At 39.0% G+C, this 24,175-nt stretch overlaps 1 protein-coding gene across 12 annotated transcripts in view; it reads left to right on the forward strand.

Annotated features, from left to right (window-relative positions):
- PRR14L (proline rich 14 like) overlaps positions 1-24,175 on the forward strand; it is a 54,167-nt gene that overhangs the window by 25,051 nt on the left and 4,941 nt on the right. For all 12 annotated transcript variants that reach the window (XM_057492441.1, XM_057492434.1, XM_057492437.1 and 9 more), the window contains 5 exons: positions 5,120-10,307; positions 12,880-12,951; positions 13,570-13,741; positions 14,306-14,412; positions 23,333-23,404. In XM_057492441.1, coding sequence (XP_057348424.1) covers positions 5,120-10,307; positions 12,880-12,951; positions 13,570-13,741; positions 14,306-14,412; positions 23,333-23,404 — 5,611 coding nt within the window. The remainder of the gene's footprint in view (positions 1-5,119; positions 10,308-12,879; positions 12,952-13,569; positions 13,742-14,305; positions 14,413-23,332; positions 23,405-24,175) is intronic.

Here is a 24,175-nt window from a genome sequence, read left to right on the forward strand (position 1 = left end):
TGGTTGTTTCCATGCCTTTCCCACTGTAAATAATCTGCAGTGAACTTATCTCTTTGGAATAGTGATTTTGTTTTCCTTTGGATGTATACCCAGAAGTGGAATTGCTGGACCAAGCATACCTAATACTTTTAACAGCTTCCCTAATCTGCTTATTAATTCAGCCAACATCTATTATATACCTACATTGTGCCAAGGTCAGTCTTGGGTACTGAGTCCACAGCAATCATTAAGATCCAGTGTTTGTCCTTAAATAGCTCCAGTCTCATGGAGGTGGTATGTTAAGCAAATAACTGAGAAACACTACTCTACAAGTTTTGATAAAGATGTTGTGCAAGGAATTGGGGCCCAAAAGAAGAGGCTAGCAAAGTGGGGACTCTCCTCTGTTTGGCACTTGCAAGAGCCTTACGCATATTAACTCATCTAATCTTTGCAAGTCCTACAAAGTAAATACCATCTTTCTCCCCATATTACAGATGAGGATGGGGTCAGTGTTCACAGCCTCTTGAAAGCTTTCTAATAAATATAAATTTGCCTCAGGCTCTCCTTTAAATTTCTTTGAGATTTCAGAGTAAACATGGTTGATAACAAGCAGAAGAGTAGAAAGAGCGTCACTGTGCTGTCCAGCTATATGCACAACCTCTCGTCCCTACCCAGCCTTCTGCTGCACCACTTGGCGAGCAGCTGCTCTCCCGCCTCCTCCCTGAGACTGTCAACCAAGTGGAGAACAGGTGCTCTTCCAGCAGACAGGGCCTCTGAGTGAGTCTCACCTGAAGTGTCTTGCACAGCAAACAGTTTGGGCATGGATGAAGAGTTCTAGAGTTCTCCTGAGCAGGTGTAATGAGGGGTACAGCTAGGATGGTGCTAGAACAGAGCAGAAAGGCCTAGAATATATCTTAATGGTTTAATGAATGCTGTAGCATCCAGTCGGGGGAGAGAGTAAAACCCTCTGGAGTATTCATGCTTAGAAATTCATAAATAGGATAGAATTGTCTGTTGTGATATGGAAAGTTAGCTAGTTTCAAAAGATAAATATCGTGTGGTACCCCAGGATTTCAAGGCTGCCTTTTGTCGATTGGTAGCTGTGCAAATTTATGGAATCTGATATACACTTATCCACCTAGAATTTTCCAACTCCAAATATTTTTAAATGCTGTGTCCTAGCCTAGATATTAAGTTTATCATTTTAACTATTCTCAGGTTCCAGCAAAATAAGAATCAAAGACATTACGATTAGCACACATAATGTAGCAGAGGGGGGCATGGGGAAGGCAGTACAGCACAGAGAAGACAAGTAGTGATTCTATAGCATCTTACTGTGCTTATGGACAGTGACTGTAACTGGGTATGTAGTAGGGACTTGATAATGGGGGGAATCTAGTAACTACGATGTTGCTCATGTGATTGTATATAACAATAACAAACTAAAAAATAAATAAAAATAAGAATCAAAGAAAGAGCAAAGGAAAAGCACCTTTCCTTTAAGTGGCAGGCACTGTACCAGGCGATGTTTTACGTGTATTACTTAATCCTCAAAATAGCACTGAGGTAAGTGTATTTCCCTTCTTTTTCAAAGGAGGAAACTGACTATAAGAAGTTCATAATATCACAGAGCCTGCCTTCCAGGTTCTGCTTTTTTTCAAAATTGCTGCTCTCAGTGCCGACTAAGAAATGGATACAGACGCCATAGGAAGACACTGTTAACAGCATTTGTTGATTTGATCTAACCATTAATTCCACAAATATTTATTGAATGCTGTTATGTATCAGGTATTATGCTGGACAGTAGGAAAGAAAGAGAGCAAGACAAACAAGATCCTTACCCACAAGGAGTTTATATTCTAGTGGGAATTACATACTTAGGTTGGTTTGCGTTTTGCTCTCTTGAGTGCAGGTGTCCTGTTACATATGTCATGCATACATACATACATATAGTCACATGTATGTGTATAACTTGAGGTTTGTTTTCTAAAAACATATGAGGGATGAAATTTTTTCTGTGTGTAGATTAACAAGTTTGGGGAACTTCTTTATACTCCATCCTATACCTAGGATTTCAGAGAAAATAGCACTTTCAAATTGTATATACATTCTGCTTAGAAATGTTTTTTGTTTGTTTTTTAATGTTTCATAATGGAATTTTCAAATTCATTCAAAAGTAGAGGGCATACTAAATACCCATGTACCTCCTACTCAGCTTCAGTAATTACCAGCTCATGATCAGTCTTACTTACAGGAAAGCAGTTACTGCAGGTATTTGGGTTCAAGACTAGTAATTCAACTTAACAAATTAATCTCTTTTATATAAGGTTTTGTCTGTAACTGTTCTTTTGCAAAAAGATAATTTATGACTTAGATAAAAAGATAAGTTATGAATTTAGTATTCAAGTAATAAGAAAATGGTCCTCTAGTGATTATATGCGGTTGTATTGTGAGTCTACTTAGTAATGTTTTAGAATGGAAGTTTCTAAAGTTCATTTCCTAAACTGAAGTGGGCTCCACATTTTCTCCATACTGTATTTAGTTGTCCAGCTAACTAACTGGTACATTTGAGTAACACTTAGAAAAAGGCATTTGTTCAAAACAGCTGTTTCTGCTGGGTACACTTTTGGCCTCTGTCATACATTACAGAAAAGAACAAAACCAATGGCATAATGCACTAACTTTGCAATTCTCTTTTTGAATTTGGTCTTTTTTTTTTCTTTTGGTATCATTAATATACAATTATATGAGCAACATTGTGGGTACTAGATTCCCACCATTTATCAAGTCCCCACTACATACCCCATTACAGTCACTGTCCATCAGAGTAGTAAGATGCTATAGAGTCACTACTTGTCTTCTCTGTGCTATACTGCCTCCCCTTGCCCACCCCCTACATTATGTGTCCTAATCATAATGCCCCTTATTCCCTTTCTCCCTCCCTCCCCACCCGCTCTCCCCCACTCCTCCACTTTGGAAACCTCTAGTCCATTCTTGGGTTCTGTGAGTCTGCTGCTGTTTTGTTCCTTCAGTTTTTGCTTTGTTCTTATACTCCACAAATGAGTGAAGTCATTTGGTACTTGTCTTTCTCTGCCTGGCTTATTTCACTGAGCATAATACACTCCAGCTCCATCCATGTTGTTGCAAATGGTAGGATTTGTTTTCTTCTTATGGCTGAATAATATTCCATTGTGTATATGTACCACATCTTCTTTATCCATTCATCTACTGATGGACACTTAGGTTGCTTCCATTTCTTGGCTATTGTAAATAGTGCTGCAATAAACATAGGGGTGCATATGTCTTTTTCAAACTGGGCTGCTGCATTCTTAGGGTAAGTTCCTAGGAGTGGAATTCCTGGGTCAAATTGTATTTCTATTTTGAGTTTTTTGAAGAACCTCCATACTGCTTTCCACAATGGTTGAACTAATTTACATTCCCACCAGCAGTGTAGGAGGGTTCCCCTTTCTCTGCATCCTCACCAGCATTTGTTGTTTGTCCTTTGGATGTTGCCCATCCTAACTGGTGTGTGTGGATATCTCACTGTGGTTTTAATTTGCATTTCTCTGATAATTAGGTATGTGGAGCATCTTTTCATGTGCCTGTTGGCCATCTGAATTTCTCCTTGAGAGAAGTGTCTGTTCAGATCCTCTGCCCATTTTTTAATTGAATTGTTTGCTTTTTATTTGTTCAGGTGCGTGAACTCTATATATTTTGGATGTCAACCCCTTCTCGGATATGTCATTTATGAATATATTCTCCCATACTGTAGGATGCCCTTTTGTTCTACTGATGGTGTCCTTTGTTGTACAGAAGCTTTTTAGTTTGATATAATCCCACTTGTTCATTTTTGCTTTTGTTTCCCTTGTCCGGGGAGATATGTTCATGAAGAAGTTGCTTATGTTTATATTCAAGAGTTTTGCCTATGTTTTCTTCTAAGAGTTTTATGGTTTCATGACTTACATTAAGGTCTTTGATCCACTTCAAGTTTACTTTTGTGTATGGGGTTAGACAATAATCCAGTTTCATTCTCTTACATGCAGCTGTCCAGTTTTGCCAACACCAGCTGTTGAAGAGGCTGTCATTTCCCCATTGCATATCCATGGCTCCTTTATCATATATTAGTTGACCATATATGCTTGGGTTAATATCTGGACTCTTAATTTTGTTCCACTGCTCTATGGGTCTGTTCTCGTGCCAGTACCAAATTGTCTTGATTACTGTGGCTTTGTAGTAGAGCTTGAAGTTGGGAGGTGAGATCCCCCCTGCTTTATTCTTCCTTCTCAGGATTGCTTTGGCTGTTCGGGGTCTTTTATGGTTCCATATGAATTTTAGAACTATTTGTTCCAGTTCGTTGAAGAATGCTGTTGGTATTTTGATAGGGATTGTATTGAATCTGTAGATTGCTTTAGGCAGGATGGCCATTTTGACAATATTAATTCTTCCTACCCAAGAGCATTGGATGAATTTCCATTTGTTAGTGTCCTCTTTAATTTCTCCTAAGATTGTCTTGTAGTTTTCAGGGTATAGGTCTTTCACTTCCTTGGTTAGGTTTATTCCTAAGTATTTTATTCTTTGCCAGGCAACCAGAAGAGGATGCTAGTGGTCATTGTTCTGGTGAAAAAGAGACTCTTGCCTCCCCAAAAGAAAATACCCAAGATCATTATTGCAGTCAAGGCAGTAGCCAGACAGACAGCTCTGATGCAATTGTGAATGGAATTGTTTTCCTGGTTTCTCTTTATGCTAATTAATCATTCATGTATAGGAATGCAACAGATTTCTGCATATTAATTTTGTATCCTGTAATTTTGCTGAATTCAGATATTCTAGTAGTTTTGGAGTGGATTCTTTAGGGTTTTTTATGTACAATATTATGTCATCTGCAAACAGTGACAGTTTGGTTTCTTCCTCACCAATCTGGATGCCTTTTATTTGTTTGTGTTGTCTGATTGCCATGACTAGGACCCCCAGTACTATGTTGTATGAAAGTGGGGAGAGTGGGCATCCTTGTCTTGTTCCTGATCTGAGTTAGGTCTTTTTTATTGTTGCTGTGGTTGCATGATTATATGTATGGAGGTAGAGCAAGTGATTTTTTTTTTTAATGATGGCATACTGATTTGGATTTCTTTCTCTTGTGCAGAAGGGAATGTACAAATTACAACTGGAACTCTGTTAAAATCTACTGAAGAGGTACAAGGTATGAAGGTCAATGGGACTAAGGCCTATAATAATGAAGGACACAAGAATGGCAATGTGAGTAAAGGTCTCTCAGCTGGGTGCAGCGAATACCCAGAAGTAGACAAAATCATAACCAGTGGTGAGGTTTCAGAAAGCAGCACATTAGTTTCCCTAGAGCCTTTAACCTTTGTGGACCCTGGATTAACAGAAGCAACTCCTACAGAAAAAGAATGTGAAGAATTAAAAACTTGTCCTTCTTGGTTGTCATTCTTACCAGGAAACAGTGCCATTTCCAAAGTGGACAGTGGGAAGGAAGAGTTGTGTAAATTAAACCTTGTCTGTGGTGCAGATGACAATCACCAATGGATTCTTGGCCACCATCATGAAAAACACAGTTCCACACTTGGCAGTTCCAAAGCTACGGGAAGTGTGGTGGTTTTAGAACCTTTAGAAGAAAATACTGAAGTTTCATTTTTCACGTCAAGTTTATCTGGTCCAGAATCCAGAGCAGCATCCTTAGAAAAATGTGGTTTTGATGGTGATAACTTGCTGAAGAGACCTACTAAAAAGACAGGTAGTCCCCATCTTGATGGGGATGATCAAAGCAAGAACCTGGCTTCTAGAGAAGAAAATGAACAACAGTTTTTGAACCCCAGGACTGAAGGAGGGGAACTCTTTCTTGGTAATGCCAGGCTACCAGAAGAGGATGCTAGTCGTCATTGTTCTGGTGAAAAGGAGACTGTTGCCTCCCTAAAAGAAAATACTCAAGATCACTATTGCAGTCAAGGCAGTAGCCAGACAGACAGCTCTGATTCTGTAGCACTTGATGCTTTTACTGAAGACACAGAAATAATGTTTAAAAAAAATGATTTGAAAATCACTTTAGACATTCAAAGTAGCTTAACAAACTATGAGGACCATAAAGAAACTTTTACTAATGTGAACCATCCAAGCAGACACTCTGAAGAGAGCAATTTTTCCTCCTTAATGCAGGTGGAAGAGCCAGAACAGACAACCACTATAGAGCCCAACATGTTAAGTGAAAAGATTTATAGTAAAGACTCCTTAGTCGGCATCCAGAGAAATCTGGAAAGTGACTCTCAGCTAAATGAATCATCACATAATGAATTTCTTATTGAAAGAAAATCCCTTGCAGGTTTAACGCCAGAGGACCAGATAAGTCCTATAAATGAGGTATCAAAACCCAAGAAAGAAAATACTCAATTACCACCCTCCCTAGAATTTGATCACAGACCTGAGTCAGAAAAAGCTGTACAGACCTCACAGGATGGTAGTCCGCACTTAGATGAACAGAGCATTGCCTGTGAGATGACCGAACTCCCTTGGACTGATCAACCAGTTGTAAGCAAAGTAGAAAGTGAATGTGTTTTAAATCAAGTGTCCCTTAATTCTCGAGACTGCTCGAAGTTGCCAACTGACAAAGAAATGCCTTTAGCAACAAGCAAGGATTCTCATAAGAACCATCACCCTCCGCTAGAAGATGGAGCAGATATCATTGCTGGCACCCGAACCATTCCCAGGGAGACAAAAAGGAAAGACATCTGTCTATCAGGTGATAAAGCCTGTGGTGCCTCTTCAAACAATTCTACCTTAAACATCAAATCAGGAAGCCTAGAAAGAAGAAACGAAGTGGCAGATTCAGGAACAGAAGATCTACATTCCAGACCTGTCTCCAGTAGGAAAGAAGCAGGAGGCTTGTCTCAAGAGATCTCTGCTATGGAATGTCAAAGTGTTCAATCTCAGGGTCTCTCTGGCTGTCCCTGTGCAAAAGAAAACGTGCCAGGAACAAGCATGTATTCTCTCTGTGCTGCTGCTGGGTCCAGCACAGTCATCCTGGAAGCTGAAAACTCTTTGATAACCAAGTGTGCGAACGCATTTCAGCAGGACGATCACCATTCTCCAGGAAGAGGAGACCCCGTAGAAAGTAGCTCTGATAAAGTGAGCTGTACATTGGAGGAATGTGAACTTAATGGGAGAGAAACTGAAGGCAGCCCTGCAGGAGGTAAGGTCAGAAACAAAACAACAGCAAGTATGTTAAGTAGGGAAGCTTCAAACAAAAACATTCCCACCACCAGTCACATCCAACCCAGTGAGGAAGGGTCACAAAGAAAGGAACGGGTTATGCCCAGAGAGTCTGTGTTTTGTGAGGCTGACGTCTCTAACTGTGCCACACAAGAACCAAACCTGTCTGCAAACATTCCAACTGAAAAATCACCGAACCAGTCTCCTACTAGTATGTTCTCCAGTTTTAAAAACATGAACCAAGCAGTTGAAACTCTTGTTCAGAAGGCAGATAAAGTCCTTGACTGTCAGAGCTACCAAAACAGACCAGATGAACACAGAAGGGAAGAGAAAGCAGCTAAGGAAACAGTGGGTGGTGATCAGAGAGAGACTGTCACAGAGCCTCACAGAGAGCTGAGCCACAACCCAAAGGATCTGGTCATCAGTTCAGGCAATAACTCACCGTCTGGTGATAGTTCAAAGAAAGGCAATTTGAAAAGAGCCTTTGAAAGTATTTCTGGTTGTGAGGAGCCCCCAGATGGTAGGCTAGACCTCATCTGCGCAGACTGCAGTAACAAACCTAAGGATGGTGTGCTGGATGTAAGAGCGTCTGGTACACTTGATAATGGTGCAGAGCAAGGTAGGCTGGCATTACAGGAAACCCCAGTGAGCACCACCCTGACTCAAAACAGAGAACTGAATGCTGCCTTTGTAGGAATGATTGACCAGGATTCAGATTTCCCAGACGCTACTTCCTCTACAGTGGAATCTCTTGAAATAAAAAAATCATGTGAGGAGAAAGTACACAGATCCTTAAAAGACTGTGAAATGGAAGTGTGTCCAGACTCCAGTACCCATGAGATAGAGTCTGTTGCAGTTCATGAGCCAAATGCAAGAATATTGGATGGAATAAATGTGTCTTTAAATCGTATTCATCATGCACAGCGCATTAAAGAAGCAACTCCTAGAGAAATGCAGGGAATGATTGAAGGACTGAGACGAGAAATAAATTCTGAGTTTGACAGGGAAAATACCTTTGGAATTTGCTCAAAAGAGTTGATGTCTTCTAGATGCCAAGTTGACAGCTCTGTTCCCTTAGGGAGCCTGAAATCCGTTGAGATAATGCCTTTGAGTCCATCTCCTAAAAAAAATTCAGAAACTAATATGAATAGTGAAGAGCCTCACCAGAAAAATTTTCTTAGACCAAATGATGGTGAGATGCTTTGCGAACATGTAAAGGACTGCACAATACTGCCTCAGGCAAGGGACAGAGCACCCGCGGGTATGAGCAACCTTAGTGGAGGAAGCAGCCAAGACACCAGTGTGAACAATCTGCCTCTGACAATGGAAACCAAAACTCAAGCAGGAGAAGAAACCAGGGAACACCAGAGGGGACCACTGGGCCACTTAACTGTTGGGGAGGAGTCAGAGATGGTTCCTGGAGAGGATGGTCATGCTGATAATGTGAGTGAGATTTCCCAGCCCCACTCTACGTCCCAGAGGAGGCTTGGTGATGCAGAAGGACACCAAAGCCAGAGGGTTGTGGACTACGTGTTGGAGAAGGAAAAGGAATATACACATCAGAAAGAAGCACATATAATATTGGAACAATGCCCATCATCTATTAGGTTACCAGATGAGGTGCAAAATAAGAACCAACCAAAGGATTACAAAGATCTGTCCACCATGATGAAAGAAATCCCCCTAGCGAAGATGGCCAGAGGTGACATTGCTGCACAGTTTCAGAAATCGAGAGATTCAAAAGAGGAGGAAAGCTCGTGTCATCCCTTAAAAAAGGACATTGAGTTGCGCATAGGTCCTTGGCTTAGTGGTGCTCCCCAGACAGCACAAGACCCCAGCTCTGCTGAGGGCAACAAACTACACGGTGCCTTTGGGAACACTTCACACCAGAGAGGAGTACTTCCCTTAAAAAAGCAGCCCCGTAGAACATGCAAGAAAGTTTCCTGTCAGGAGCAAGTCAATATGGGGAGAAAAATGAGTAAAATCAGAAGTTCTGCCTTTTTAAAGAGTTCCTCTGAAGCCATCCCTACAAAAGCACACCGATTTCTCAGCTCGCGTGCTGTGTCTGTACCTACATGCCTGGAGCCTGAAACAGTAACTGCCAAGAGCTTAGTGAGCCCCATACCAAAGCAGGAGGCAACTCTGTGCCATCCCTGGAGCAGCCTGAATGTTAGGAAGCCTACCAAAGACTCAGCCTTACTAAACAAGCTGTCCGTCCTTGCCTCCAAACTGGCCCCAGCCTCAAAGACCCAGAAACCAAGATACCGGCAGTGTTCCTCCGCGCTTCTTCCAGTGGCTAAAAGCTACAAGCTGCTCAGATATAAAAGGCTCCTGGATGGATTTTCATACAATATACTGCAGCTGAATCCACATTTGGCAGCTAGCAGATGGGATACGAGGCCTAACAGTAAGCCCTTGACACTTTATTCACTCGAAGCCATCAAAACAAGCTTCCTAGATTTGAGTAACAAGATGCCATCACTGCTGTTTGATTCCAAAATCTTTCCGGTGTCCTTTGACATGAAGTCGGCCTCCGAGTGCATGTCCGAGTACCCCAGAACTTTTCCTGAGCACTGTGCTCCAGCAAGGCTAGCCTTAGGAGAGCCCCCCCGGTGCCTGTCTCAACCTCCCAAGTGGACCTTCTCTTTCTTCTTATCCCACGGTTGCCCTGGGATGGCCACATTCAGGGAAGACAGTGGCCTCCATGGTCAGGCACATGTCCAGGCTCCCCCACAGCCTCCAGTTCCTCTGCAAGACTTTGGAGGCACCGCCATGGTCCAGACCAGAGCAGGGTGCTCAGTCCTTGGCCTTCACACGCTCCTAGCACTTTGTTCCCCTGGATGTTACCGAATCTGGACAAAAAAACGGAGTTTCTCCAGCCACATGCCTACCATGCAGAGGCTCTTCATGACCCAGTTTACACAGGGCTTGAAAGGGTTAAGGTCTCCAGCCTCCATAGCAGACAAGGTCTTCTGTTCTCTGCCCTACTCGGTGGGCCGAGTGCTGTCCATGTGGAGCCAGCATGGACCTTCTGCCTGCCCCTTCGACATCTCTGCTCTTCATTCCACCCACAGCAAGCGGCAGCCAACTCTGGGCTCCATGAGCAGGTAAAATCCATCCCTTGTGTCTGGCAAATGTCCCATGTTTGCTTCTAGCGAGGCATGGGGGAGTGCAGCGCTGTAGGGGACCCTCATCTCTGCATTTTCTGCTTACGACCCTGCCATACCTCTGCTGTGAAGATGTACCAGTGAGTCCTAAGTAAAGCCTGTCCTAATTTTTCTGCACTCTTTGCTCCTGTAGTTTTTACCATTCTTCATCCTGTCTGCTTTATTCTAGAAACCATGCAATCTTCAGAATCTTCTTCTCTTGCCCCTTCCCTTGCAGAGAGCAAACACCTTTATACACTTTTACGCGGTGATAAATAATGGCTTGTAACTCTATCTTGTTCACAAAATATACAGCCTGCACAGAACTCCATGTTTGGTGTATAAAGAATAAATGCCTTTTAAATAAATAAACCAATTTTGCAGGTGTCACCAACTCTAGTTTAGGAACCTCTGCATTTATCTCTGGAGTAGAGAGGCTTCAAAAATTGGTATATATGTATGATAGTTGTAGAATTTATATAATTTTAAGTGAACTGGAAAGGAGTTCTTGTGATTTGACCACTGAGAATAGTTGAACATAATTTCACTAATACCATTTTACCCTCTAATTGGAAATAAGAGAAGAGAAATAATTTGAGAGTTATATCCCTAAAGATATGTTTTAGACATATAGATAAATCCTCCTATTTATAATCCTTTATATAAAGAGAAATTTAAAATGTTTAGGTTACGCTTACCATTGCTACTAGTTTAAAAATTCATCAGCAACAACAAAGCCTTAGAATTCCAAAAAGCCTGGGAGAGGCCGTGCTCTCTGTGTATCTGGGCATTTCCTTATGCATAATCATTCTGTCATTAAAAAGCTGCTGGTGCATATTGTGAAGTTCCCCCATCTTAGCAGGAAATGAGATTTTTTTTTTGTTAAGGGTCTTAGAAAGACCCTAGAACCTGAACTTGACTGATGAACATCGAAGATGAATTACTGTTATCAACACTTGTCCTGTAGTTAATAGGAAAATGTTCGCTTCATGTAATGCAGCCATAAAAATGCATTAGAATGACTCACATTGTTTTAAGTGATGGTGTACCACTCTTACTTTGTCTAGCTCATTGCCTGTAAATCCCATAGTTGCTCTCTGCTCTGTGTCTGCAGCACACAGCTTTAAAAAGTGTGACCTTCTCTAACCTTTGTTCCTTACTGAGGTGAGCGGGGAGGGTAGTTACTCACTGCACCCTGGGAAGGTGTGTGGTCCTTTGGGTTCTTTTTCTTCTTGCACAGCTCTTTTCCTACCTGACTTTTCTGTTTCCTGGTGTGGAATAGTTTCTCTCTCCCTTACTTCCTATGTCTGGCTTTTAATTTTTTTTGTTTTATTTTAATTCAGTGGGAAGGGGAGGGGTAGTGTTTGTAGGGACTTTTTCTTTTTATTGGTTATGAAAGTGCCTTAGCATCACATGCCTTGCCTTTGAGTGTGAAAGTTTGCTGTTTTTCTAAACACACTTATAAATGTTACACATGATAAATCGGGTAGCCCCAAAAGCAAGGCTTAACAAAGATTAAATTAACTTATGTTTCCATAGGCTTTTCTGATCTGAACCTTTATCACTGTATAATTTAGTTTGAATGGGCATCATTTTTGCCTTTCTTAGAGATTTTGAACCTGAGGCACATGGCTTTTTGTAACCTCGATCACTCAGCTGGTTAATATTTCAGCTGAGCCAGACATAGAACCGAGGCCTCCTGATGTCTGATTTGGTCAGCTCCTCCTCCAATATTCTACCCTTCCTCTCTTTCCTGTTATTAGTACTCCTCAGGGGGTCCAGAGTTAGTGCTAAACATTGGGAAAATCTGAATTATTTGTGTTTTTCTTAGCTGGTGAACAAATTTCTCTTCTAAAAGGAGATGGATGGTATGGTCATCATACACAAGCCTTACTAAACCCATACTCTGTTCCAAATGCAGTAGAAGGCCGATACAGGTTTGACTTTGAGAGGCAAAAAGAGCTCTCCATCACATATTAATGTATCTGTAAGTGATTAATATTATTGTTTCATTTATAAAAATGAAAGCTTAATTATTAAGGAGCCTACCCCATTAAGTTTTCTACATAACCATGTTTTACTTGGAACTTGGCTTTGAAAAAAATAAGGTTTCTTCATACTATCTTGTAAAGTTACATAAATTGACAGATTTTATTTTAACAGTTAATATGGAGATGAATAATACACTTTTTTTGTAAATTATTTTTAAACCTTTAGCATACATGCCTAACAATTTGATTAGAAGGTATAATACTCAAAATCATTCCTGTTCCTCTACTTTCTCTTACTGTCCTCTCTTTCTCCCTCTACCTTCATTCCATTTAAGTTAGAAAAATCTTCTGTCAACCCGCCTTCATTCAGTGATGGGCACCTAACTGTAATCCTCATGACGGGGGGGGGTTTCATCTTTCTGCATGACTGACATTTCATCTCTTCCTAGGGATCTTGAGTGTTATGTACCTGCAATGGTATCAATACCTTCTGTTGTTCCACTGCCCTCACCTGTTGCTTTTGTGCTCTTGCTTCACTTCAGCCACCCCGCGTTACCATATGTGCCTCTTCCAGGCTTGGAAGCTACGTACAACACCAGTGGCAGTCAGATGAGGTAAGCCACCAGTGGCGCCTGGCACATGAGGGCTTGCAGAGAGAGAGAGAGAAAGTGTTTGTGTGTGTGTGGACAGAGAACAAGTGAGCGTGAGCCCCTAAGAGGGTGCACTAGTACATGGCATGGGTGAGGCACTGTTCTGACCTTCTAAACTTGATGTGAGATTCAGATGTGCTTTATGACAAGTGGCAACTAAGGATGTGTAATCAGTACCATTTACTGGAAGAGTGAAAATCCATAGGCAGCTCATTGTAGCACAAGTCCCCTGTCAAGCTATTTCTTGGCCATTTAGCCAACTTCAGTGCCTGGATGGAATTGATCTCATTTGTTTAGTTCACTAAATATCTTCTTCACCTAAAAAGTCTGTTCCTTTTTACATCTTTCCTTGTAAAACTGCTCCAACGCATGAAGTGGATTGACTGCGTTCTTTAGTTTTTTACCTATCTACATAGGTACAGGCTGTGTCCAGAAGTGACTAGAGAACAGATTGACTGGAAACATCATTGCTGGAAAAGGGGAAAATCTTCAACCTTAGTGTGAATGCTGAGAAGTTGACTGTGTCGAAGTAGAAAGTGAACTTGTCTCATTTTTCTTCTGTTTTTCTCTCCATGGTGCTAGGCTAGAGCCTCCATTCCCTGCCTTGGTACCAAAGTCTTGCTTGGTAACAGACTCAGCTGTCAGCAAGCTCCTGCTTTCAGCCTCTGAGTTCCAGGTTCCTGGATTTGATGAGCTGGATGGTGTGACCGCAGTGTGCCCCCATCCACAGGGCAGCCCTCCAGAACAGAAAGAGGTAAGTATATGATGGCAGGCTCGGGTGATGGTGGCAGTGGATGTGTCCATCGATGACTACAGAGTACGTGATAGGTACAGATGGGCTCCTGAGTGTCTTTGCCTATTGCCTTTGGTAGCTTCTCCAGCTGAGTGTTAGAGATTACCAAGACAAAGGTTTTTGGCTTGATCACTAGAGGATACTCTGGATCTCCTAATTTCCAGATCCTTTTTTCTTGACAATAGCATTTAACATTATTTAGAGAATTGGACCAGAGTTGCTTCATCATTCAAAGAAGATGAGCAAACAATGGTTTTTTTCTGTTTTGCAATGTCTCCTGCCTTTAGACGTTCATACTAATAATCTAAATATGTGAACTGAATATACAATTCTCTTTTAATAATATGAAGGAGGGTAGTTGCTGAAAATGCCGTTGGCAGGAATAGGAGGGGGAGCTTTGCCATGAACTACTTACCATTGTCATCTATAAACTGAGGAGGCAATATTTTGAGTGTCAAGAAAAGGGACTTTATATATTGTAAATGTTTTACAACTTATATCTTTCTTCTTAACTCTTAAAAATAGGCTGAGCCCAAGAAGAGGCCAAAGAAAGTCTCACAGATTCGCATCCGGAAAACCATTCCTAAGCCAGATCCTAATCTTACCCCCATGGGCCTTCCTCGACCCAAAAGGTGAGCTCCTTCTCTAAAACACATAGTTCACTTTTTGGAAAATTGTTTAGCAGACCATAACAACCTTTTAGTGACCATATATTCTGAGCTATTTGTTACACTTCTAGAAATTTATCCAAAAGAATTTATCAGTAATGTGGCCAGAGATTTATGAGCAGAGATACTTTAATGTACCCTTGATCCCGTTTATTGAGCTTACTGTCCAGGCATTGTGCTGTCCCTTTGTGTTCATGACCTCTGGGGGTCCTCCAGTGATGAACCTCGTACGCCCAAGGTTCAGGTGAGGATGCCAAGGCTCAGTGGTTAAGAAACCTGTGTTAGGCCTTTGGTGTTGGTTGTGGCACAGATGGTTTCTGTCCCCGACAAGTTTTAACCTGACCCCACAGCCCATGCTCACCACATTCGGTGCACAAAACTGGAAAGGAACCTAAATGGCATGAGGGAAAGAAGTTTTGTGTTTTTTTTTCCCAGGAAGTGTCAGATCCATGTTATGGTCTATATTATGGTCTTTAAAAATTTGGTTTCTGAAGATTTGTTTTTATGACAGAAACAATTGCTAACCCTATAAAGTAAAGTGGAAAGAAAAAACAGATTAGCAAATTATGCATTTGGCATGATTACACAGACACACTATGAAATATAAACATTTTTTTATAGCTCTCTAGAGTTACATTTGCTTGTGGTGGATTTTAGTCCTTCATTTCTCAGTGGCATATGGAAGCCTAATAGTGGTCCCTTAAGTAACCCAAGGTAAGTTATTTAACCTTCCTGAACTTTAAGGACATATCAGTAAAATGTGAATAAGAATTCCTAACACTTAAGATTGCTGTACAGTCCAATGGAGAAAAAAATGTATATGGTTATTTATGATATTGCTTCATACAACACAGATGTAATAGTTAATTATTATACTTAGAATTCATGTTCAACTTTCCCACTTGGTTTTATCTTAATGTATTTTATTTCACAATTCCTTTATTAATCATCCTGCCATATGTCTTTTCAAGAGAAATTTTAGAATATTCAAGATGTTCGATGTTGAATAGTACTTATTACCAGAATGAGGTAAGGGTTCAGAATCGGGTGTATTCTTTCTTGCATTTACATGTAGATATAAGTTCTGAAAAACCTTGTTTATATAAACAATAGATGGGAATGGAGAGAGTTTTACTATAGTAATGACATTCAATCCTTACAATGTCTTTCAAGTAATATGCCAAAAAATCACAGTGTGACCTAATATCAAATTATATTTAATGACTTAACCATTAATATTTTTGAAATTAGAGGATTAAAAAGCCCTGACTCACAAAGGTTCCATTACCCAGGCACTGGAGGCACTAAGTGTCTGGTGTCTCAGTGTGTGGAAGATACACCAAAAAGCCCTGGCCAGTGTCAAACGCCTAATAATCTACATGTTACTCTTTCACTTACAGGTACTTTATTTAATCCAATATAATGAAAGGGTTGAAAAAATAAGATTATTTAAATAAACCTGTGCCTAAGGTATCCTTTGATAAAATGCTTTTACCCAAATACTTTTTTATTGGAAAACCTTGAAGTTTTTAGTGCATTAAATTCATGGAAAATCCTTAATTGGCAAAGGCAATTTTTATTATTCAAGCCTGTCAGCCAGATCATTCTTACTTCCTAATTTTTCTGTCTTCCAGGGCAAGTAAATGTGTTAATTTGGACCTTTAAGAGAATTATGCAAACCATTGAGAAATAAATTGTGGAACACATCTAAGTCAAAATTATAATTATATATAAGAAATATAATTTATTTATACTTTTTTTTTGGTATCATTAATCTACAATTACATGAAGAACATTATGTTTACTAGGCTCCCCCCTTCACCAAGTCCCCCCACATACCCCTTCACAGTCACTGTCCATCAGCGTAGTAACATGCTGTAAAATCACTACTTGTCTTCTCTGTGTTGCACAGCCCTCCCCGTGCCCCCCACACACACTATACATGCTAATCGTAATGCCCCTTTCTTTTTCCTCTCCCTTATCCCTCCCTTCCCCCCCATCCTCCCCAGTCCCTTTCCCTTTGGTAACTATTAGTCCATTCTTGGGTCTGTGATTCTGCTGCTGTTTTGTTCCTTCAGTTTTCCTTTGTTCTTATATTCCACATATGAGTGAAATCATTTGGTACTTGTCTTTCTCTACCAGGCTTATTTCACTGTGCATAATACCCTCTAGCTCCATCCATGTTGTTGCGAATGGTAGGATCTGTTTTTTTCTTGTGTCTGAGTAATATTCCATTGTGTATATGTACCACATCTTCTTTATCCATTCATCTACTGATGGACATTTAGGTTGCTTCCATATCTTGGCTATTATACATTTTTAATGCATTATTAAAACAAATGACAGTGCTATTTCTCACTACTGAAGCACTGCAAAAAATAATTATGAAGTAAGGAGTGTGGTGGAAAGTATGTTATTGCTTCAGTAGGTGTGTATGTATACATGAGCCAAACTCTTGTTATTAGACTTCAAGGAACAATTAAGAATCATGTAAAAACTCAGAAGTAAATCCATTAATTTATATAAATCTCATTATTTATATAATTTGTTTAATGTAAGAGAGAAATGTGTTACAGCAAACCAGCTGGCATGGCAGCTTGTCGTATACTTTTCATTTGTTATCAGGAGGTAAAAGAACATTTTGTAAGATGAGGATTGAATATTGAATTAAATATTTCTTTATCTAATTTGATAAAAGTTCATACCTTAACTGAAGGAAATTTCTTAAAATTTTTGTCTGTGGATTTTATACACTTCATCTTCGAATGTGTGTTTGGTACTCCATACTTCATTGTCAAATGTTTGGTAGTCCCAGTGAATGTTTCAGTTATATTTTAAACACAAAACAAAGCAGATAACAGAATATTAATGAGAATTGAGAATAACTTGGAGAAAACATTGTGTACAATTAAATACATTAACAAAGGAAGTGCAAGTCCTCTTCACAAAAACTACAAAATATTGTTGAATGAAATCAAAGACATGAATAAGTAGAAAGACAGTTCATAGACTGGGAGACTCAAGAAATCAATATACCCAAAGTAATCTACAGATTCACTGCAATCTCATTTAAAATGTCAATTGCCTTTTTTGCAGAAATTGACAGGCTGGTCCTAAAATTCATATGGAAATACAAGTGACCCAGAATAACCAAAGTCATCTTGAAAAAGGAACAAAGTAGAAGACTCACACTAACCCATTATAAAACTTAATACATGCATAGTTAAAAACAGTTAAGATGGTAAATTTTGTTTTGTACATTTTACCACAGTACAAAAATACACACAAACTTACTACAAAACTACAGTAATCAAGACAGTGTGGTATCTCATAAGGGTTGACATATAAATCGATGTAATGGAATTGAGAGTCTAGAAATAACCTGACACATTTAAGGTCAATTGATTTTCAACAAATGTGTCAAGACCACTCAGTAGGGAAGAAAGAGTCTTTAAAGAAAATGGTACTGGGACAACTGGATACCCACATGCAAAAGTGGATATCTGTATACAAAAAATAACTCAGTGGATCAAAGACCTAGGAGAGATGTAAGAGCTAAAACTATAAAAGGCTTAGGAGAAAACACAGGTGTGAATCTGTATGACATTGGATGAGTAAATGGTTTCTTGGAAATGACACCAAAAGCATGAGCAACAGAAGAAAAATGGATAAACTGGACTTCATCAAAATTAAAACTTTTGTTCATCAAAGAACACTCTCAAGAAAGAAAGATAACTCATCAAAAGAATGAGAAAAGCCACAGAATGGTAGAAAATAGATGCAAAAGACGTTAAGGACTATTCAAAATACACAAAGGACTCTAAAAACTTATGCATGGACTGTAATAAGAAATGAACACTTGATTTAAAAAAGACTCAGGTGACACGTAAGATGGAAAGAATATGAAAGGATATTCCATATCATATGTCATTAGGGAATTGCAAACTAAAACAACAATTAGATACCACTCTACACCTATTAGAATGACCCAAACCCAGAACACACTACATCAGATGCTAGTGAGGATGTACAGCCACAGTAACTCTCATACACTGCTGATGGAATTGCAAAATGGCACAGCCACTTTGGAAGACAGTTTGGCAGTTTCTTAAAAAATTAAATATACTTTTACAATACAATCCAGCAGTAATACTCCTGGTATTTACTCATAAGTTGAAAAGTTATGTCCATACAAAAGCTTGAACATGAATGTTTATAGCAGCTTTATGTAAAATTGCCAAAACTTGGAAGCAACCAAGATGTCCTTCAGTTGGTGAATAGATTAACTATGGTACATCCAGAAAATGGACTACTATTCAGTGCTAAAAAGAAATAAGCTATCAAACCATGGAACAACATGGAGAAACCTTCAGTGCGTATTAGTAAGTGAAAGAATCCAATCTGAATAAGATACATACTGTATGATTCCAACTATATGACATCTGGAAAACGCAGAACTATAGAGACAATTAAAGAATCAGTGGTTGCCATGACCTGGGAAGGAAGGAAGGAAGGAAGGGAGGGAGAGAGGGAAATAAAGTCATAAAAGCAGATAAAGTGATGCAGGGAGCAAGGAACCACCAGGTGGAAGACACTCACATGTAGACTCATCAGAGCCACTCTGGGCAACATGGCATCTCCACAGAAAAAGTGTCAGTGCTTTTGAGGCAGATTATACTGTCCCACCTCTTCCAGTGAGTGAAGCCTCTCTGAGGAAAGCAAAATTTGTTGAGAGCACAGGAATTCCAGAATCCAAGCTTTGCTCACCAACCACCTAGAAGATAGACATGAATGCTGCCCTGATTTGAAAGTCAGAATGACTGTCAGGGAGCCTAATCCTTCACTTTCTGATTGCCCATGTAACATCCTTAATCAAATGGAGCTATTGCTATTTTCAAAGCAAAGTAGCCATTTGTTGGAATGCCAGTGCTACGTCACTGTGAAAAATTATATCTATACCTCAACATAATAAAGACCATATAGGACAAACCCACAGCTAACATACTGTAGGGAAAAGCTGAAAGGTTTTCCTCTAAGATCAGGAACAAAACAAGAATGTCCACTCTCACCACTTTCATTCAACATAGTACTGAAGGTCTTAGCCACAGCAGTCAGACAAGGTAAAGAGATAAAAAGCATCCAAATAGGTAAGGAAGAAGTTAAACTGTCACTATTTGTAGATGACATTGTATCATATGTAGAAAACCCTAAAGACTACACAAAAATACTATTAGAACTAATAACTGGATTCAGCAAAGTTGCAGGGTACCAAATTATATATACAGAAATCTGTTGAGTTCCTATATACTAACAATGAACTAGCAGAAAGAGAAATCAGGAAAACAATTCCATTTACAGTTGCATCAAAAAGAGTAAAGTACCTAAGAATAAACCTAACCAAGGAGATGAAAGACCTGTACTCTGAAAACTATAAGACATTCATGAGAGAAATTAAAGACACAAATAAATGGAAATCTTGCCCATGTTCATGGATAGGAAGAATTAATATTGTCAAAGTGACCATCCTGCCCAAAGCAATTTATAGATCCAGTGCAATCCCTATCAAAATACCAAAGGCATTTTTCAATGAACTAGAGCAAATAATCTTAAAATTCATATGGAACCACAAAAGACCCTGAATAGCCAAAACAATCCTGAAGAAGAAGAAGAACAAAGCTGGGGGGAATTATGCTTCCTGATTGCAAGCTATGCTACAAAGCGACAGTAATGAAAACAGTGTTGTATTGGCACAAGAACAGACCCATAGATCAATGGAACAGAATAGAGTCCCTGGATATAAACCCACATATATGGTCAGTTAATAGATAGTAAGGGAGCCGTGGATATACAGTGGCAAGAAGACAGTCTGTTCAATAACTGGTGTTGGGAAAACTGGACAGCAATATGCAAGAGGATGAAACTGGGTTACAGTCTAACTCCAAACACAAAAGTAAACTCAAATTGGATTAAAGATCTAAATGTAAGACATAAAACCATAAAACTCTTAGAAGAAAACATAGGTGAAAATCTCTTGAACATAATCATGAGCAATTTTTTCCTGGACACATCTTGGGCAAATCAGAAGTACACAAGCAGGACTACATCAAATGAAAAAGCGTCTTTACAGCAAAGGACACCATCAGCAGAACAAAAAGACAACATATGGTATGGAAGAATATATTCATAAATGATTTATCCGATAAGGGGTTAACATCCAAAATATATAAAGAACTCATATGCCTCAACACCCAGAAAACAAATAACCTGATTAAAAATCCACAGAGGACCTGAACAGACATTCTTCCAAAGAAGAAATACAGATTGCTAACAGGCACATTGAAAAGATGCTCCACTTTGCTAATTATCAGGGAAATGCACGTCAAAACTATAGTGGGATATCTATCACCTCACACCAATTAGAATGGCCACTATCCAAAAGACAAGAAATAACAAATGTTGGCGAGGTTGTAGAGAAAAGGAAACCCTCCTATACCTTTGATGGGAATGTAAATTGGTGCAGCCACTGTGAAAAGCAGTATGGAGGTTCTTCAAAAATCTAAAAATAGAAATACCATACGATTCAGTAATTCCACTTCTAGGAATTTAGCCAAAGAAAATCCTGATTTGAAAAGATAAATGCTCCCCTATGTTTATTGCCACCTTATTTACAGTAATAGCCTATATATGGATGCAACATAAGTGTCCGTCAGTAGGTGAATCGTTAAAGAAGACATGGTACATATACACAGTGGAATATTTTTCAGCCACCAAAAAGAAAAATCCTGCCATTTGCAACAACATCAATGGACTTAAGAGGGTATTATGCTAAGTGAAATAAGCCATGCAGAGAAAGACAGACAGTGGATGATCTCATTTGTGGAATCTAAACACAAAACAAAATTAACAAAGTATCAGTAGCCTTGTAGACACTGAGAAGTGACTGTTGGTTACCATGGGGGAGGAGTTTGGGTGGATGGGTAGGAAGGGGGAGGGAGATAAAAGGGCACAAAAATTCTCATTCATGATATTTGTTGGTCATTGGGATGATAGTGCAGCATGGAGAATATAGCCAGTGATTCTATAACATCTTCCTATGTTGACAGATGGTAGCTACACTAGTGGGGATGAGGATTTAATAATATGGTTAACTGTTGAACCACTGTGATGTATACTTAAAACCAATATAAGATTGTATATCAATAATACTTCAATTAAGAAAAAGAAAAATCATATGTATGATGTTGTTTATTTTCCACAAGCATGTTCTTTGCTTAATTGGAATTGAACCAAACTAAGGCTGTTATGATTTTCTGAAAGGTAGATACTAAAACGTGATGCTAAAATGTTCATTGCCATGTTCAGCAGTTCTCTTTTTCTCATCTGAAACAGGTTTAAGGTACAGAAACTTTGTAATGATTTGCTCTTTTATAATAGTTACTGCTATTATTACTAGATTAATAGTTAATATAAAACTTATTATATCCTCTGAAAATAAGTTTCTTCTAAGATAAGAGAGATAAAAATTGGTGACCTGTGTGTTGAAGCTATTACCTGCTACATAATAGCAACAATTAACAATATACAAATTGAATACACTCAACTGAAAAAAAAAAAAGGTGAGTTTCTTGGTATATGAACCAAGACTCCTTGAAGACTCATTACAGGTCTAGTTAGGAGGTATACAAGCTCAGAGTGGAGTGTCTTGTCATACCAGAAAGTGATTAAACTCTCAAAGACCACTAGGGTCATGTCAGAGGGATGTTGGAACTCCCAGTGACCACAGGAGAAACAATCTGAGCATCAAAAGAACAATAACTGCAGCAGATTGAAGCACATCAGATACATCTTAATCCAGTAGTTTATAACGATATTTTAAAAACTCATTGGCCATATTTGGACAATGTTAGGGAACCAACTAATTGTTTTGGAAATTGATAAATATACTGAAAGAACCAAGTATGTGACCTGCTTTTCCTACGCAAACTGTACTGTGAGGTTACCAAATAACCACTGAGCATGCAGTTTCTATTTGGATAGAAGAATCTACCAAATGAATAAAGAAGGAATGAGAGGCTGTCACTCTATATGACCTTAAAGAGATAATAACTATTGTCAGTGTTCATTGGTGGCTGTTACTGTCACAAAAAGGGTGACAACAAGTATCATGCCCCATGATGAAGTATGTACCACCATCTAAAAATCTTCTATCAAAAAACCCAAAATCGCCTAAATCTGATTATGCCTCTATATCTAATTGTCAATCTACAGGAATTGTGTATAGTATTTCCCATATATTTGGGTCAGAAGAACAGGTTAAATGATACCATGTGGATGTAATCAAGAAAATCTAGACTTGGGAAAACACAGGCCAAATATGCTGGTTTCTTCAACAAATAAATTGCAAAGTAAGACAAAGTAGATAGAACACTAAGTATATACACTGGGATGGTAATGGTCAGATTATTCGGGAGAAAGGTAAACACCCTGATGCACTTCAGTTTCTAATTTAAGTATTCTCATTAAAATTCTTGACAACCAGTAAAAGAATAGAAGAGTGTGTAATTTCCAAGCCAGGAGAGGGGGTTCGAAGAGAGTGAACAGTCACTGAAGGAGATGAAACAGTGAAAAGGGGGCAAAAAAAGAAAAGCTGTAAAAAAAGACAATTGATATAAATACAGTTATAGCATTCCTAATAAATAAAAATGGGCTAAATTTTATAAAGATTGGCAGCCTGGAAAAGAAAATCCAGTACATGTTCATGTGAGACACAACTGAAACTCATTACAGAAAGGTTGAAAGAAAACAAATGGGAAGGATTGAGTTGGGAAGCCGGTCTTACCTCTCTTAAAGGAAGTATGAAGAATTTATTTTGATCTCTTTTCAGGTTAAAGAAAAAGGAATTTAGTTTAGAAGAAATATATACCAATAAGAATTATAAGTCTCCTCCTGCAAACAGGTAAGTCTATGTGTGTATATGTCTATAATATATAAAGGAAATAGAGTGGGAGGGCTTCTGAAATGATCCATGCAAACCTCCAATCCTTGCACTTCAGAAAGGTTTTATGTTCAGTTCTTGAAAATAACTAGAATTGGTATTTTTAGTTCCCAACACTGTGGGTTGGGTTAGGTAGATAGAAAAAATGTAATCTCCTTCCAGTTTGTGTATTTTTAGCAAATATGCTTCACGACCAATAACCATTGATCTTCAGATGATTCCAAACCCAAATACAGAAAGAGTTTCACTTGGCTACCTTTGGGTCTGAATTCAGTTCAAGTCATTGAACATTTATTAAATTCCTGTTGTGTCTACAATATAGCAAGAGAGTTCTAGGATTTTATGCTATAAGATGAACTCTAAGGCATTTATGTAAGACTATATTAATTGAAGTATTGCTAAATAATAGGAAAGGATTGGAAACAACTTAAAATGTCCATCAATAGGGTTCTGATTAAAGTGTGATTCACCCTTATAGTGGAGTACACTGTGTAGCCATTAAAAAGAATGAATCAGATGTTCCAAACTGGAACAGTCTTAAAGGTCATTGATAGGTCAGAGAGGCGCAGTACATTGGACAGTGTATGTAGTTTGCTACCATTTGAGTAAGGATTTAAAAAGTGGAGGACATACACCACAGGGCAGCAAACTATAGGCCAAGTTCAGCTAGTGGCCTGTTTTCTTTCCCTTTTTTCTTTCGTTTGTTCTTTTTTTTTTTCATGGCCTGTGAGC

The sequence above is a fragment of the Manis pentadactyla genome, chromosome 14 (genome assembly GCF_030020395.1).
Source record: "Manis pentadactyla isolate mManPen7 chromosome 14, mManPen7.hap1, whole genome shotgun sequence".
NCBI classification, from domain to species: Eukaryota; Metazoa; Chordata; class Mammalia; order Pholidota; family Manidae; genus Manis; species Manis pentadactyla.